Source organism: Aphidius gifuensis, linkage group LG2 (assembly GCF_014905175.1).
Source record: "Aphidius gifuensis isolate YNYX2018 linkage group LG2, ASM1490517v1, whole genome shotgun sequence".
Lineage (NCBI taxonomy): Eukaryota > Metazoa > Arthropoda > Insecta > Hymenoptera > Braconidae > Aphidius > Aphidius gifuensis.
Genome location: NC_057789.1, coordinates 13,600,729 through 13,619,631, shown reverse-complemented (window position 1 = coordinate 13,619,631; position 18,903 = coordinate 13,600,729). Strand labels below are relative to the sequence as shown.

Below are 18,903 nucleotides of genomic sequence, written 5' to 3'. Positions count from 1 at the left end.
GTTAACCTCTTGAATTTTTTTTTTAACAACTAATACATTAATGTAAAATATCCTAGGTGTTATTATTTCTAATCTCACCGGAGAACATCTCACAATACTAAAACTATACAAGAAAAAAAATCTGTAGCAAAACATTTTGTAGGTGTGAAGTGAAAATCTTCGCTGACGTCATCAAATTTTTTATTGACAGAGTTTTTCTATAGAAATAAAATAATTTGCCTTAAATAAGTTGACGTTACCGCTTCCAAACTTACGCGCCACAACATGGCGGACCATGCCATGTTGCCAAGCATATATGACGTTTCAGTATAGTCCATAACAAATACTCAAATGAATAAGTTATTTCATAATTCCTCTATCGTCTAAATATCGTCATATTTTTGTTGAGAGAAATTGGTATTTTAATAGTATTTTTTTCGAAAAAAAATGTAGTTTCCATAAGAGCTCATGTTAAAATCTGATATTTTCAAAAATTAATATAAAACTAAACAGTTATTAAAAAATACAGAAAATGTATTTCAAGAATCTTCTGTATAGATTTGAAATCTTTTTCATATTCAGAAAAAAAACGTCAAAATATCTTAATGCTAAATATGACGGTAGTTTATAGTCATTTTCTCCGTCAGATGTCCTGAATATTTAGTATAATGTGCGGCAAATTTTATTGTTCGACATATATTACTACAGCTTACAGTAATTTTTAGTAAAAAAAAAACGATATCAAAATATTTTGAACCATCTAACTGTTTATGATGATTTTTTTTTTACGTTAATAATTAATCTATAATGAATCATAAGAAAAGTGGGTTGCTAACCTCTTTAAAAAAATTCCGATTAGGACACTTTTCTAACGTCGAGTAAATTCGATTCAGATGTGAAGACATCAATGGAAAATAATCACAGAAAATAAATGAATTGTCAGTTCCTTTATTCCAATTCACGTTTATTAAACAGTTCCTAAAATTCATTTTTGTTGAATAATCACAACACAATCAAAATAACAATTGGCAGCTAAATTTCATAACAATATAACACAGTACACTATAATTACCAGATGAAGTTACTGATTCTATTGTTCCTCATTCTTACATATTGATAGTACGATGTCGTATTGATTTGACAAAATGTAATCTTACAGGATGGTGTTCCCATTTCATCTAGTTTCGGTATTACCATAACCGCAGATGATACTGGGTCTTCCACTCTTGAGATAGCTTGTGCCAAATTAACAGATGCATCTTGGTACCAGTGTACAGCTCAAAATGTAGCTGGTTCAACTGCTACCCGGGCTAGACTTTTCGTCAACACACCAAAAGCTGCTGTAGTCAAACCAAGACGCTTGAATTTACCTCGACCGACACGAGTTATTGAACCAGAGTGAGTTACAGTTTTTTCTTTGTTTTTTAAAAGTTATTATTGTTCGAACTATACGAAAAAATTGCTGTCATAGACCTACATCTGGACCTGAAGTCATTTATCTGAAGCACATCGAGCGAGCCAAGCCTAGTTTGCCTCCAATTGAAAATGATAAAATTTATCATCCTCCACGATTTATTGTACCGCTTATCGACGTTCATCAAATTGAAGGTGGACGTATACATTTAGAAGCGAAAATTGAACCATTAGGAGATCCAACTCTGAGAGTCGAATGGTCCGTAAACGGAAAAGCTTTAGAAGCAAGTGAGTTTTATTATTCGTTCTCGTTATCATATAATTAACAGACTCAGTTAAGCAACTATAGAAAAAAAAAGTATTTTATTGAGTTCATAAAAAAAAGCTGTTGATTCTTTTGCACTGGTACCATTGAAATCTAAATATAATCATGTTCTTAGGTGCTCGAGTGACTTGTCTTTTCCGATTTGGCTATATATCATTGGATTTACTCAACGTAGTGCTTCAGGATAATGGAAAGTACGTTTGTCGTTTGACGAGTTCTACAGGAGTAGCTGAATCACATAGCAATGTTTCTATAACTTGTAAGTAATAAGAAAGCAAATGAAAAAAAGACCTGGTAACGTTTGTTGGGGCTTGCAGCAAACGTTACTTATTACTGTAGCTAAGGAAAGTTTCAATACTCTGGCTAGGGCCATGTTCAATTTTGGCTTCATGTCAATTCTATCAAAGGTTACAAATTGCTTCAGAAATTATTAGAATACTGGGTAAGTTATAACACAGGATTGACATATAGCCTCAAGAACTTTTCTATTTGAAATCTCGATAATACTCAATAGTATTATAGACAGGTGAACTTGAAGAAAAAAAAAAACAAATTATTTGCTTTATCCTGGAAGGATTCTGATCAGGATAAAATCATAATGTATTCAGGATGTATTAAGGTATACCCAATCAAGTAAATTTGAAAGAAATATAAGATAGAGTTCTATTTGCTTAAATCATCATGATAATATTCTAGTGAAGAATGTAAGCCCGATAAACTTAAAGTATACCTGATGTTATCCTGAGTAAGATTGAATCAGGATACCCTATTAAGGTTAAGGTAAAGCAACTTGTTCCAGTGTAGATCAGGATTTGAGGTAAGATATAGGGGTACACCGAACATTTTTCCATTAAGGCGATGTAATTGAACACGGCCCTGCCGAAATATTGAAGATTCGCAATTTCCAATCGGTAACTCAAGCCGAGCCCTCAACCAACGTTTCTCGGTCTTTTTTCATTTTGTTCCTACTGAATATGAGTTTCCAGCCAACACTTACCATTTTATCATGATCCCGATCAAAAGGTGTCAAAATTTATACAGCTTTGTTTTTCAAATAAAAAGTTATGGTATGATAAATTTTTTACAGTTTTTATAAATTTCATACATTTTCTCAAGATTACTTATTTTGTAAGTTTAGCATATATTTTCCATGTTACTTTTCTTTTCCAAGTAATCTAAAAACAGTAATATTTTTTAGCTTAGAAACATATTTTGTAAAATATATGTTTTTTCAAATGAGTAAAACAAATTTTACACAAATAACTTTCCAGTCTTGTCTAGTCTTGTCTTATCTCATAAGAAAATCTTTTTTATCTTACTTTTCAAGCACCATCAATAAATGAGAAATGCAGTTCAAATTCAAATAGCCGGCAATACATTCAGCAACTGGAAGACTCCTCTGAATACCAAAAACAGGAGAGTATAAACGAATTCTCTTCACAAAGCCCCGTATTTATCCGGAAACTACAGGAACTCAGCGGAGTTGAAGAAGGAAAAAATGCACACTTTGAAGGACAGCTGATTCCAGTGAGCGATCCTACTATGAAAGTAGAGTGGTACAAAGATGGCAATCCGATAATAGCTAGTAAATAACTTTTTTCGATTTGTTTCTCCTGTTGAATGTTCTCGTATCACATTATTCATGATCTTAAAAAATATCATCTTGAACAGGCTCTAGAATATCGACTATTTTCAATTTTGGATACATCTCACTGAATATTATGCACCTTAGAGCAGAAGATATGGGTACATACACAGCACGAGCAATAAATCACTTAGGTGAAGCGACTAGCACAGCTTCACTTAGCGTTAGTGGTAAGTATTAAAATGTCAATAATTTATATATATATATATGTACTCAAATTTTATTTCACATTTCGAATTCAATAGTACGTTCTTGTGTAACAAATGATCTTGAAATTGCTGAGCAGCAGAAATTCATTGACTCTGCTGTAGAGCTCAAATCTCATCAACGATCGATACAACCACGAGACTTCAATACACAGAATGAAGAACTAGTACCACCAAAGTTTAAATCCATAATTTTAGATCAGACTAATATTCGTGAAGGTGGCTTTGCTCATTTTGAAGCGCGGTTAGAACCCATAGGAGATGCAAATCTCTATGTTGAATGGTTGAAAAACAATGTCCCTATTGAAGCTAGTAAGTAGAATTGATATGGTTCAGTTGAGCTTTTTGAATAAGATGATTTTTCTTATCTATTTCAAAACCTAGGTTCAAGAATCACTACGTTTTTTAATTTTGGCTATGTTGCTCTAACTCTGAAGTACGTAACTGTTCACGACGTGGGTATATACACATGTCGCGCATACAATAAAGTTGGAGAGGATCGAACGACTGCTCAATTGACCGTGATAAGCAACGATTGTATAATCTATGACAGCCAACATCCGTCAGGGTTACAAAAGATGCAACATTTAGAAGATTCCTCTCAATTTTCCCGCCAAGTAAAAGAAGAATGTCAAATTACACAGAAACCACGTTTCTTGGGACATTTGAAGGGTACAAATAAAATCATTGAGGGACAAAGAGCTCACTTTGAAGTGCGCGTTGAACCTCAGAGTGATTTAGGTATGAAAGTTGAATGGTATCATGATGGAAATCCTATCACTGCTGCTAATAGAATACAGACTTATTACGATTTTGGTTACGCTGCCATCGATATTCTTCAAGTGCAACTTAGAGATGCAGGAACTTATTCAATCGTTGCAAAGAATACTTTTGGCGAAGCAAAGATTTCAGCCACCATGTCAGTTGAAGCTCACTTAGAAATCGATACAACTAGTCGGAGCATTGTTTCTTATGAAAAAACAATGAACGTTGACAAAAATAAACGTGCTAAGTCAGAACTTAGTGATGACACATCAAAATCTAAGCCTAGGTTTACGCAGACTCTAAAAGATTCAGGTTCTGTATCTGAGGGTAAAAATATTCATTTTGAATGTCGATTGGAACCTATGGGTGACCCGTCGATGAGAGTGGAATGGTTTCAAAATGACCAACCTGTAACCATTGGATCTCGATTTAAAACTTATTACGATTTTGGTTACGTGGCGTTGGACATCATTCATGCGACTTGTGCTGATTCTGGAGAATATACTGTAAGAGCAACAAATCAACTTGGGACAGCTCAATCGTCTGCGCATGTTCAAGTTACAGGCAAGTCAGGTGTCATCACGAATACTGGAAATGAATATTCACTAGAACAAATTAGGTTGTTAGAAAATTCTTCGAAACATAAAAAAAATAATCAAGATGAAATAATGGTCATGCAGGTTCCTCAATTTACTCGACCTCTCAATAACGTTGAGATCATTGAACTGACTAATGTTCATCTTGAATGCAGACTTCAGCCAGTACAAGATACAACAATGAAAGTTGAATGGTTCGTTAACGGCCATCCCGTTACGATAGGCCATCGTTTCAGGCCTTCTCATGAGTTTGATTATATTGCATTAGATATTCTCGGAGTTCATCCAAATGACTCAGGTGTTTACACATGTCAAGCAAAAAATCAAATAGGCGAAGCAGTTACTTCATGTTCTGTAAGAGTCCATGCTAAAAAAGATCTATTGTTAGACACTCAGCACTCGGAAGGATTAGAAAAAATACAGTATCTTGAGGATCTTTCTAAGTATAAGCGTCATGAAATGGTTGAAGAAATTGTTAACATCAAGCCTAAATTTATCACGACACCAAAAAATCAAGAGAATCTTGAGGAAGGACAGCACGCCCACTTTGAATGCAAACTTGAGCCAGTTACTGATTCAAATTTAAAGGTCGAATGGTTTAGGAACAGACACCCAATTACAATTGGTAAGTTAGGTTTTTTGAAGAAATAATTCAATGATCTAAAAAAAAAAAATAAACACATTTGATTAAATTTATGACAAAACTTTTAAAACTTAAAACATAATATTCTATAATATCTTTAATTTTTAGGACATCGATTTCGACCAATTCATGACTTCGGATATGTAGCTCTCGATGTAATTGATCTCATCGCTGAAGATTCTGGCATGTATACATGTAAAGCAATCAACCTTGTCGGTAGCGATGAAGTAAATTGTCATTTGAGTTGTCGCTCAACTGCTCAAATTCTGACCGATACACAAAATGAAACATGCCTTAAGCAAATGAACTATTTAGAAGATCGTTCAAAATATTTTTTGTCACGAAATGAAGAAGAAATAACGACTCAGTCACCAATATTCACAACTTCTCTCAAAAGCATAGAAATAAAAGAAGGCCAGCGTGCTCATTTCGAATGTCGGTTGATACCAGTTTCAGATATGAGCATGAAGGTAGAATGGTTCCACGATAATAAACCCGTTAAAGTTGGATCTCGTTTTGTGGAAACAAATAATTTTGGATTCGTTACCTTGGACATAATGTACGCTCATCCAGAGGATTCAGGAACGTATATTTGTCGTGCTAAAAATTTAATCGGTGAAGCTATAACATCGGCGACTGCGGTAGTACATTCGAAAAAATCTATCTCCATCGAATCTCAACGTGAAAAAGTTCTCTACCAGCTTCAATATCTTGAAGAATCAAGTCGACATAAAAATTACCAACAACAAGAAGAATCGGTTAGTCAATCTCCGATTTTCACTATGCCTATCAAAGATCTTAGAGTTGCAGAAAATCAAGCAGCACATTTTGAAGCTAGAGTTATACCCGTTGGTGATGTCAATCTAAAAGTGGAATGGATTCGTAATGGTATCCCAATTGAAGCATGTAAGTTTTTCCATTCACAATAACTCGAAAACTTTTTAGATAATAGTCATTGCCACCTTATTACTTTGAACTTGTAGATGAAAAGAACAATTTGTTTGAGTTTAATTCATACTTTCTGTAAATTTATAATTTTTTATTATTGTATAAAATAAAATCATTTCTATTTAGAAGAAGACGGTTGTATCTGATAAGTATTTATCATCTACTTATTTTTTTAAAACAATTTTATTTTAATGTTCTATAAACTGAATTTAATTCAAATTTTCTTATTGAATTACAAAATCTTAGGTATCTTCACTCAAAATTTCTCTCCTTACGCTGTTTCTTTAATTTACTCAAATAAAGAAACATTTCATATTTTAAAACTTTTTGAAAACTGTTTTACTTTCAATACAGCCAATCGCATCACTACAATGCATGACTTCGGTTATGTTGCTTTGAACATGAAGTACGTGAACCCTGAAGATTCTGGAACATATATCTGTAGAGCTAGAAATGATCTCGGTGAAGCTGTTACTTCAGCTACTTTATTTGTTCAGTGTAAGTATTTATAATCAGTGTCAATTGTCTAAAGTTCGTTTTTCAATTCCGATGAATGTAATAAGATTTTTTCTAAATACAGCAAAAGCTGCTCTTCAGTTAGAAACACATCATGAAACAGCTCTACCTAAGATCAAAGCTCTTGAACAGGTGACAACAGACAAAAGCCGTCAAGAAGAAGATATCAGCGTAAAAGAACAGCCGCGGTTTACAGTCAGATTGAATGGCCCAACTAAACTTGCTGAAGGCCAAAGTGCTCATTATGAGTGCCGCCTTGAGCCTTATCCAGATGCTACCATGAAAGTTGAGTGGTTTTACAACAGTAAACCACTATCAGCTGGACATAGATATCGAACAATATATGACTTTGGATTTGCTTCTCTTGATATTTTGACTGTGTATGCTGAAGACTCTGGAATTTACACTTGCATCGCTACGAATAAGCTAGGCACTTCCCAGAGCTCGATAGAGTTGTCAGTTATATGTGAGTAAACAATTATAACATCAGTTTTAATGCTTTCTATTCATAATATATTGCTTTCAATTCAAATCTTCGGAGCTATACTTTTCGAAATTTTTGCTAACCAACGTGTAATTTTAGCACGTGCTTCCATTATTCATGACACTCACCATGAAGGCGCTTTGAAAAAAATAAAATATCTTGAAAATGATGAAAGAACAAAATCCAGTAATCATGAAGACACAGTAACTGTTGGAAAACCCAAGTTTGGCCGTCCACTGAAAAACATTGAACATCTTCCAGAAGGAAAAAGTGCTCATTTGGAAGCAACTCTCATTCCGGTAAATGATCCAACTATGGTTGTTGAATGGTTCAAAAACGGAAAACCTATTCCTCAAGGACACAAGTTTAAAACCACATACGACTTCGGCTATGTGGCTCTAGATATTTTATATGCTTACTCCGAAGATTCTGGAACTTACATGTGTAAAGCAAGAAATATAGTTGGCGAAGCTGTTACAACTTGTATTATTGGCGTTGACTGTAAGTATTATTATCACGATGTATAAAGACTGCAGAAAAATGTAATTGCTGAATAGTGACTGATTTTGTAAGGAACTGAGAAAAGGGAATTTTTAACTTGCAAGTTGACCGCAATAAACAAGTCATTTTTTTGACTTAGTTTTTTGCAGATGGAAGTCACTATTAGCAAATAGTTATTTCAAATCAGCCTAATTATGAAATTCTTATTGACAGCCCGAGAAGGATTGTGTATGGATACTTTAGACGCTCAGCGTTTGGCAAAAATTCGAGAATTGGAGATGGCAGAGATTAAAACTGTTCCTGAAAAAGAACTTTTCCATCAAAAACCAGTTTTTCTATCAGCATTCTGTAATCTAGATCATATAAAAGAAGGTGATCGAGCTCATTTAGAGTGCAGAATTGAGCCCATAAATGATCCTCATCTGAAAATCGAGTGGTTTGTTAATGGAGTGCCACTCAAAGCTGGACATCGTTTCCGCACTACTCACGACTTTGGTTATATTGCTCTTGATATTCTTTACGCTTATTCGGAAGACTCTGGTACCTACATGTGTAAAGCTACAAATCTTACTGGTGAAGCTGTGAACACGTGCACGATTCGGATTGGCAGTAAGCATATATTCGATAACTTAACTTTTTACTCGAAAAATGCAAAATCACTAATTTTAGCAATGTGAAAATTGAATGAATCTTGTACAAGAATATATTGTCTTTTGTGTGTAATTTTTTCGTTTCCTTACGGACAATAATCTCAGCCATCGAGATGGCTTAAATTATTGTGGCGAGATAATATCTATTATCGACAACTTTTAAAGTGTTTTTTTTTTTTATATAATTTTTTTGTATTTTATTGTTCAAATTAAAAGTGATTTCGCTTTACATAGTATTAGAAACAGTAGCTCCCCCATGCAAAAAATTTTTATGAAAACTTCATAGAAGTGGGTCAAATACTTACAAAATTTATATAACATGACATTGCGTATTGCAGTATTTTGATATTTATTATTATTTTTTTCTTTTTTCTTCTTTCAATTTAATGGCTTAATGGTTTTGTATGTGGCTTAGAATATGATCTCCAATCTAACGACCAATGACTACATATCACTACGATACTTGCAGTCAAAAAAGTACAAATACTACATCTCTACACGTAACTACACATTCACTACATGCTATTACACCATGATTACACTCAGAGTGACATCATGACTTCTATAATGAATAGCCCCTCGATAATTTGATTGAAAACTGACTCATCGTAACGAGTGTCTAAATCTGAGACTCTTTAATTAAGTGAAAGCAAAAAAATTTTGAGTTGAGATGTATTATATTTTTGTTAATTTAATCAAATGTTTTGTTTTTCCTAAACAGTGTACGTGTAGACATGCGCGCTGGATTGTAATATTTTCAATAGTATTTGACTTTCCATGATCATTTGAAGTGTCACCATTACAAATGTCGGCACTATTGCGCTTTTCTAAAAAAAATGATACTTTTGTAAAATAGGCAACAAATATCGATTACAACATGTTACTAATGGCTTTTGTTTTGATGGTTATCTTTTCATGAAATTCAAAAAAATCTGACATCATATCAATATCTATAATTTCAGCTCGGCGGAGTATTCTTTTTGATACTCAGCATCCAGATGGTTTTGAAAAAATTCGAGAGCTGGAAGCTCAAGGTCACCCTGTTCGACTTGAAGTTGAAGAGCCACTTGCTAGCCCTCCACAATTTGTTACTGAACTTCATGGCACAACTGAAATTTTTGAAGGGCAATCTGCACATTTCGAATGTCAGATTTCACCGTTACACGACGCTAATCTTCGAGTCGAATTTTTCCACAATGGGAAGTCGATTCCATCTGCTTCACGTTTTCACGTGACTTTCGACTTTGGCTACGCTGCTCTTGATATCTCTCATGCTGTGCCAGAAGATGGCGGTGAATATACTGTACAGGCTATGAACTCCCTCGGAATGTGTTCATCTTCAAGAAACTTAAAAATCATTTCGAGAGAAAATGTCATCACAGATTCACAGCGACCAGAAGGCCTGATTAAAATTCAAGAACTAGAACTTCAACAACTACAAAAAAAACATGATGTTATTGAAACACAAACGTGTCAACGTCCTGTTTTTACACAGCCCTTGAAAAATATCGAGGAAGTCGTAGAAGGAACTACAGCTTTCTTTGAATGTCGTCTAATTCCAGTAGGAGATCCAACTCTCCAAGTAGAATGGTGTAAAAACTCAAAGTTGCTTGAAGATAGTTCTCGAATTACAAAAATTCACGACTTTGGCTACGTGTCGTTGGAAATTAGTCACATTCGTGAACAAGATGAAGGAATATATATGTGCAAAGCTGTAAATTCACTTGGTGAAGCTGTTTCTATTGCATCGATGAAAATTCGTAGTAAACCGTCAATTGAGCTTGCTTCACTTCACCCAGAGGCACAGAAAAAAATTGCAGTATTTGAAACTAGTAAAATAAATAGCCTAGAATTGACTAACGTCACATTTGAGAAACCGATTTTTACACAACTATTAACTGGTCCTAATGAACTATGGGAAAGCCAAACAGCTCGTTTTGAATGTAGAGTTGTCCCAGTTGGAGATGCCAGTCTCAAATTTTTGTGGTTTGTTAATGGGATTGAACTCAAAATTGGGTCTCGTATTCATGAGAATCATGAGTTTGGTTTTGTAGCACTAGAAATACGAAACGTCATCCCTGAAGATTCAGGAGTTTACTCTTGTCAAGCGATTAACAATGCGGGAGATTCAATTTCTTCGATTTCTCTTAAGGTGAAGGCCCGCTCTGCAATCGACACTGAGTCAGTCCAGCCATTTGCTTGGCAAAAGATCCAGTTGAAAGAAGCTGAAATAAATAAAGTGCCTGAAATGTTTGTTGATATGGCCCCTCAACAAGCTCCAGTATTTACCAGTCATTTGAATAACTTTGACACGCTATGTGATGGACAACATGTATATATTGAAGCTCAGGTTGAGCCTCGTGCAGATCCTCATCTTCGAACTGAATGGTTTAAAAATGGTGTCCCACTCCAAACTGGGACTCGACTTCGTAGCACATTTGATTTTGGTTTAGTTACACTTTCTATCAATAATCTGAGGACTGATGACTCCGCCATTTACACATGCAAGGCCACTAACCATTTTGGTGAAGCTGTATCAACTTGTAGTATAAAAGTCAACGAACGACCTTCTCTAATCACTGAAACCTTTCATCCAGACGCTATATCAAAATTAAATGCACTTGAACAGTCTCAACATGATAGTTTAGAATGTCCAGAGCCAGAATATGATCAACCAATTTTCATCAATCATTTAAATAACGTCGTTTCGACTGAAGGCGAGAACGTTCACTTTGAATGTCAAGTTGAGCCATCAAAAGATCCCACGATGAAAATTGAATGGTTTATAAACGGAAAAATGATTCCAATTGGAGCAAGATTTAAGTCCACCTACGATTTTGGTCAGATAACACTTGATATAAATCATACAGGTGAAGAAGACTCTGGAGTCGTCACTGTGAAAGCAACAAATTCGAAAGGTTCAGCTCAAACAACTGGAACATTGAAATGCCTAAGTAAAGAGAACATTTGTCTGCAAATACAACATCCGCAAGGATCATCTGGTTATGAAGAAATCCATAAAGTTGATGAGGCTTCGAAATCTAAATATAAAAAACTTGACGCTTATACCGAAGAGAAATATAGCAAACCTGTTTGGGAACTACCACTAAAGCCAGAATTCAAGCTTTGTGAAGGAGAACCTCTTCACTTGGAAGGAAAAGTCATTCCGAAGGAAGATCCAAATTTGCGAATTGAATGGTATTTTAATGGAAAAATTTTAGAACACGGATCTCGATTGAAAATGTCCCATGAATTTGGCTTCGCAACACTCGATCTTATAAATGCTTATGATCGGGACTCAGGAATTTACACATGTAAGGCATATAATTCAGTTGGTGATGCCTTCACATCAGCTACTGTTTATTGTTCAGTGAAAGAAAATATCATTGAAAGCTTACAGCACCCTAAAGGTAAAAAGGGTCTTGAAGCAATACAAAACCTAGAAGAAACTCTCAAAGAAAACATTGAAGAATTAGACGATAGTGTGGAAGGACATCCACCAATCTTCACTTCTCAATTTGAAAACTTGACTAATCTTTTTGAAGGAGAAATTGCACACTTTGAAGCATCTTTAACACCTACTGGTGATCAGACAATGAAAGTCGAATGGTTCTACAATGGAAAGCCTTTAGAGGCCAGTTATCGGAGTAGAACAGTTTACGCTTTTGGCATGGTTGTTCTGGAAGTTTTAGGAACAAAAGTTACAGATTCTGGAGCGTATACATGTCGAGCGTCGAATCGGTGGGGCCAAGCTGAAATTTCAGTAATTCTTACATGTTTAGATAAATGTAGAGGTCAAAAGCCGAAGTTTACTACTGAAATACAGCCTATAGAAGCACTTGAAGATGGACAGTCGGTTCATTTTGAATGTACATTGATCCCTGCCGATGACCCCGACATGAAAGTTGAGTGGTTTCATAATGGTCAACCATTGAGGCATTCTTCTCGTTTTAAAATGGTCTCAGATTTCGGATTCGTTGTTATCGATATTGCTGGAGTGATGTCTCATGATAGTGGTGAATATATCTGCAAAGCAAGCAATAAATTCGGTGAAGATAGTACGAAAGTAACAATAAAATGTATCGGGAAAAGTAATGTTCATATAGATTCTCTTCAGCCAGGTTCATTAAAAAAAATACAAGAACTAGAGTCAAATGAAAATAATTTAAAAGCTACTTCAAATATTTCAGCGATAGAACCACCAAAATTCATTAGTCATATTGTAGATATAACGAAGTTGAATGAAGGTCAATCAGCTCATTTTGAAGCTCGACTTACTCCGATTGATGATCCTCACTTAAAAGTCGATTGGTACTATAATGGTTTAAAACTTCCTCATGGTCATCGATATAGAACTTTCCATGACTTTGGTATCGTTATCTTGGATATTTTATACTGCTATGAAGAAAATTCTGGGGTTTACGAGTGTCGCGCTGTTAATAAATATGGAGAAGATTCGACAGTAGCTACGCTTACGTGTCTTTCAAAATCAAACTTAATTCTTTACCCTCAATTACCTAAAGGCATGGAAAAGGGCCTTGAAAAAATACAAAACCTAGAAGATTCAACAGTAAAATCAAAAAATGAAAAAATTGATTATATTTCTAAACAAGCTCCTATGTTTACGGTACCATTATGCAACATACATGGACTTAGAGAAGGAGAAAGCGCTCATTTTGAAGGAAGATTAACTCCAACCGATGACCAAAAACTGAAAGTTGAATGGTTCTGGAATGGGAAACCTCTTAAAACTGGATCTCGGTTCCGAACATTTTGTGATTTCGGATTCGTTATTCTCGAGATATCTCCAATTTATCCAGAGGACTCTGGAGAATATAGTTGTCGTGCTACTAATGATAATGGCGATGCAGTCACATCGTGTGTGATGCACTGTACAGGAAAACGAAGTATCATTCTAGAATCTCAACTTCCAGGAGGAATGGAAGGAACTATTCAGAAAATAGCGGAGATAGAAGGATTTGGAGTTGAACAAGGGGAACCTGTGATCGATGACGACACTGGAAGACCACCTGAATTCGTTACACATCTTTCAGATTTTACTTTGAGTGAAAATTCGCTTGCGCATTTCGAATGCAGACTTCTACCTGTTAATGATTCTAGTATGAGAGTTGAATGGTATCATAATGGGAAACCGCTTAATGCAGGTTCACGAATCAAAACCATTCATGATTTTGGATTTGTGATTCTTGAAATCGCAAATTGTTATCAAAGAGATTCTGGTATGTACAAATGTAAAGCTACGAATCGTCATGGAGAAGCAATTGTCACATGTAAATTACAAATTCGAGGACGCCAAGGAATTATACTAGAACCTCAGTTGCCAAACAATTTCAAATCAGGAACAGAAAGTATTCAAAAACTCGAAGAATCACTTTACAAAAAAGATGAAATTGTTATTGCAGAAGAGTCACCAATCCCTCCTCAGTTCACACTAGAACTTAAAGATATAGAAGTTGAAGAGTCGGAACCTAGTCATTTTGACTGCCGAGTTGAACCATTAGGTGACCCAACCATGCGAATCGATTGGTTTCATAATGGCAAACCCTTTAAAACAGGTTCTCGGGTTCATATGATTCATGACTTCGGTTTTATTTCGTTAGACTTATCTTATACTTACGCTAGAGACAGTGGTGAATATATATGTCGAGCAACTAACAAATGGGGATCTGTCATCACGAGAGCGAGTATGTTTTGCAAATCTAAAAACAACATTGATTTTGATTCTCAACTCCCATCAGGAATGAGTGGAGAACAATTACAAAAACTTGAAATTGGACACATTAATGAACCACTCCCAGAAGTAGAGCCCTTGAAAATTCCACCGAAGTTTATCACTCAGATTCAGTCAATTACTGTCGAGGAGTCAGAATCAGTTCGTTTTGAATGTCGCATCATGCCGAAAGACGATCCAACTCTTAGAATTGAATGGTATAGGAACGGAAAAATTATTCCATGTGGCCATCGATATCAAAGTATTTACGATCTCGGGTTTGTTTCTATGGTTATATTATATGTGTATCCGGAAGATTCAGGGGAATATGTTTGTAGGGCAATTAATGATTGGGGTGAAGATATTACGAAAGCTTCTGTAACTTGTAAAACATCGCCAAGCATAATCTTACAGAATCAAGTTCCAAAAGGTATGAAGAAATCTGAAGCACTCATGCAAATGGAGGCAACAATTAAAAAGTATACGTCCAAGGTTTATTTAACAGCAGATGATTTTTACGATATAGAAAAACAACAACCACCTCGTTTTGTAACGAACATTGAAAATCGGATTGGATTAGAGGAAATGAACAGTACAAAGTTTGAATGTCAATTAGCTCCTGTTGGCGATCCTAATATGAAATTAGAGTGGTTCTTTAATGGTAAGCCATTGCCATATAAGAATCGCTTCGCTCCAATTTATGATTTTGGGTACGTTGCAATGAACTTCAGTTGGATTTATCCTGAAGATTCAGGAGAGTATTTGTGTAGAGCTAGCAATCTTTATGGTTCAGATCAGACAAAAGCCTTTATTGAAACTTCTGGAAAACCTGGAATTATCTATGAATCACAGTTACCGAAAGGTATGAAGAGTATTGAGAAAATTCGAGAAATGGAAGCAGCATGGCAAATTACACCGGAAGAAGAAGATGAGAAAGATAAAATCCGTACTGCTCCAGTATTTGTCAGTAAACCTGAGGCTATTGAAGTTGAAGAAGGTGATAGTTCTAGATTTTGTTGTCGTGTCACAGGATATCCCAAACCACGAGTAATATGGTTGATAAACGGTCGTACGGTTATAAATGTGAGTATGATTTATCATCACGTTATTTATGAACTAACAACATATTTTCTTGGGAACCGTGATATTATTTCATTATATCATTATTAGGGGTCACGATATAAATTGACATATGATGGCATGTACCATTTAGACATCCCAAAGACTCGTCAATACGACCAAAACATCGTAGAAGTAGTTGCCAAAAACTCAGTCGGAGAAGCTCGATGTGAAACTACACTTACTGTGAAACCTAACAGTAACGATTATCGTGGAGTATTGAAAAGTTCTCCTCGCCGTAAGTATCAAGGAATATTATCGATATTAAACAATAACTTTATTATATAGAGACCACACTGATAATATTAGTGAAAGCTTTTTTTTCAAGGAATCATTTCGAAATGTTATCATTTTATTGATCGTATCTCAATAATATTGTCAATACGCAGGTGATTTGCAAGACACAAAATTTTATAAACGTATGATATACTTTTTTATACTTAAAATTACTTTTAAAAAATGTCAATTTCACAGAGAAAACACGATCTATATTTCTGATGTAATAACTGACATTTGTATAAACTATTTGACTTTAAATTTAAAAATTGGCAAAACTAAGTTAGATCGCAAGAAATGTATGTTAATTGCTATTCACAAATATTCTAAGGTTGAATGCAGGTTGCAAGGTAGACCGACTTTTTGCGCTTGCACGTTACTGGGAGCATAAAAAATTAATGCTCTTCCATGTTTGAAATTTATCTACTTTACTGGCACGTAATCCGTTGTATGCGTAATGCTGGTGGTCTGTACTTATAGACACAAATACTTGGGAGTTACTATTGAAATTATCAGTGCCTCACCAGCCAGCTAATTACTATAACTTTTCTAGCAAATTGATTGATGTCTTTTAAACGATACTGACAGACTAGATAACCTTCTTTCGTCAACTTTATTATCTGAAGTAGATTAGAAAATTTTGGTCTGATGATTGAATCGATTCATGTTATAACGTACTGATTTCTATGTTTCTGCTCTGGAATGGACCATTTGTCTGTGAATACCTTGACCCTGAATCAGACGAAAATTCTAAAATTACTTCACGAAAATGATCATAATTTCACTTAGATGTCAAATTTAGCGATATCCGAAAATTTAATGACCTTCAATCTTAAATATACAACGCACTGATTCTCACTCAAAATTTCCTAAAGGCCTGATGTTTGTCTTAGCATTCTAAAGTAAATGTTATATTTTTAATTGCCTGATCATTCATGGTCAGCTTCCTGGTCTCAATCTAATCAGGTATCTTGAACCATTCTTGATCAGGAAGCGTGACTTCAGCCTTACGATGTGGTTAGGTATCATGATCAGGTTCGGAAGTGAATACTAACAAAAACTAACATGGTGATCCGTTTCTGGTCAGGCTTCCTGATTTCAAACAGATTTGAAATCGAGCTCTTTGCTCTGTTTCGGATCAGAACCTGACCAAAATTTCCACTCGGGACATTATATGTAATTTGTCATATTTTTTTGAACACCGGTCAAGTCCGTCAGGAGGGGCCTCTATTATACGGAGAGAAAAATATAGTATAATTTATTCAAAAGAAAAGTTAATGTTGACTATGTTCTATAGTACTGATGGAAGATTTGGGAACAACGGTATAGTTTATCATGAGGACAGTGGATTTTACTCTATTTGATAAACGAAAAGAAAAAAAAAGTAATTATTAGTATGAAACCATAGTATCAGTGGAAGTTATGAGATTTCAATAATGTAATACTTTTTTAAATTTTCTTTTTCATCATGTACATTATATCGTCGCATTAAAGGATGAAGGGCGTAAGTGCCATTTTTGGGAATTTTTTTTTTAATAACGGAAAAAAGGCGTAAGTGCAAATTTATTAATTTTTGGGGTTTTCATCTAATTTTAAGGCTTAAAAAAAAAAAAAGGAAAAAGGGCGTAACAACCTTTGATAAAGGATAAAGGGCGTATGTCCAGGGACTTACGCCTTTTTTCCGTTATCAAAATAATTTTTGATAAAAGATGAAGGGCGTATTTCCAATTTTATTTTCAATTTATTCAAAGGCAGTGTACATAGACTGATCATTTATTTATTGATAATTATGAATAAATAATCAATAATTTAAAAACACTACCTTTGAATAAATTGAAAATAAAATTGGAAATACGCCCTTCATCTTTTATCAAAAATTATTTTGATAACGGAAAAAAGGCGTAAATCACGCCCTTTCATCTTCTATCAAAAATCATTTTGATAATGGACAAAAGGCGTAAGTCCCTGGACATACGCCTTTCATCCTTTATAAAAGGTTGTTACGCCCTTTTTCAAAAGCAAAATTAGATGAAAAACAAAAATTAGCTACGCCCAAAATTGACGTTTTTGGCACTTACGCCCTTTATCCTTTAATGCGACGATATATTTACTGAAGACGCATAGTCAATAATATCATTTTCAATTCTGTTGTATAATAAGATATTTTTCCGGAGGCTAGGAGCCACAGGCCCAGCGACAGTTTGGATTTGTCGACGACAAAAAAAAAAAAAAAAAACTTTCATAATCAGTTGACATAGAGACTTTATTCAAGGATTAAAAGAAGCGTATCAGAAAAAAATGAAAAAATTTTTCCTTCACTTTAATGAAAATTGCGTTCAAACTATTGATCAGGAAGTAATTTGCGCCGCAGCCCAGGTAGAAATTCAGCCTCAAATCAACATCAATCGAGGATAATTTCCGAGCTATACGCTCGACCTCGGCAGTGAGCTCTTTTCGATGTCAAAATGTTACGCTATTCGACGTCGAAACGAGACTAAAACGAGGCTAAATCGTGGTAAAAGAAGAAAAAGTTGAAAAAAAACTAAAATGTTTTTATTTTTTTGATTTATTATGGTTTTATATTATAAAAAAAGACAAAACTAATAGATATTATTAATAAAACAACAAAACTATTGAATTTTAAGGTATTTTCCTATTCAGTCTCAGCGTAACAGCTTTTTAGCCTCGATTCGACGTCGAAACGAGACTCGAACGAAACTAAAACGAAACTAAAACGAGGTAAAGGAAAAAAAAATTAAAAAAACACCTGAACTTGTTATTATTTTATTAATTTATTATAGTTTTATTATAAATTATGAGAACAAAATTATAATTTTTTGATTTTATAACAAAATAAATGAATTTTAAAGTGTTTTAATGTTCGAGCTCATAAATACATACATAATTGTTTGGCAACCTTAATTCCTTAGCTACATCTTTTCCTTAGCTACTGCTTTCCCTTAGGATTTTCATTTATTTTATAGATAAAATACATGTAAATTTATTTTTTAACACTAAATATATCTAAGGAAAAGCTGTAGCTCAGGAATTAATGTTGCCAAAAAATTATGTTTTAAGGAATTAATGTTGCTTGAAACATAATATT

At 34.5% G+C, this 18,903-nt stretch overlaps 1 protein-coding gene across 2 annotated transcripts in view; it reads left to right on the top strand.

The window, feature by feature from the left end:
• Window positions 1-18,903, top strand: part of LOC122849083 (titin) — a 59,610-nt gene that overhangs the window by 28,165 nt on the left and 12,542 nt on the right. For both annotated transcript variants that reach the window (XM_044147653.1, XM_044147652.1), the window contains 14 exons: window positions 1,139-1,377; window positions 1,451-1,680; window positions 1,833-1,976; window positions 3,045-3,302; window positions 3,389-3,532; window positions 3,608-3,880; window positions 3,953-5,554; window positions 5,681-6,478; window positions 6,875-7,018; window positions 7,101-7,502; window positions 7,620-8,021; window positions 8,235-8,630; window positions 9,634-15,485; window positions 15,573-15,759. In XM_044147653.1, coding sequence (XP_044003588.1) covers window positions 1,139-1,377; window positions 1,451-1,680; window positions 1,833-1,976; window positions 3,045-3,302; window positions 3,389-3,532; window positions 3,608-3,880; window positions 3,953-5,554; window positions 5,681-6,478; window positions 6,875-7,018; window positions 7,101-7,502; window positions 7,620-8,021; window positions 8,235-8,630; window positions 9,634-15,485; window positions 15,573-15,759 — 11,071 coding nt within the window. The remainder of the gene's footprint in view (window positions 1-1,138; window positions 1,378-1,450; window positions 1,681-1,832; window positions 1,977-3,044; window positions 3,303-3,388; window positions 3,533-3,607; window positions 3,881-3,952; window positions 5,555-5,680; window positions 6,479-6,874; window positions 7,019-7,100; window positions 7,503-7,619; window positions 8,022-8,234; window positions 8,631-9,633; window positions 15,486-15,572; window positions 15,760-18,903) is intronic.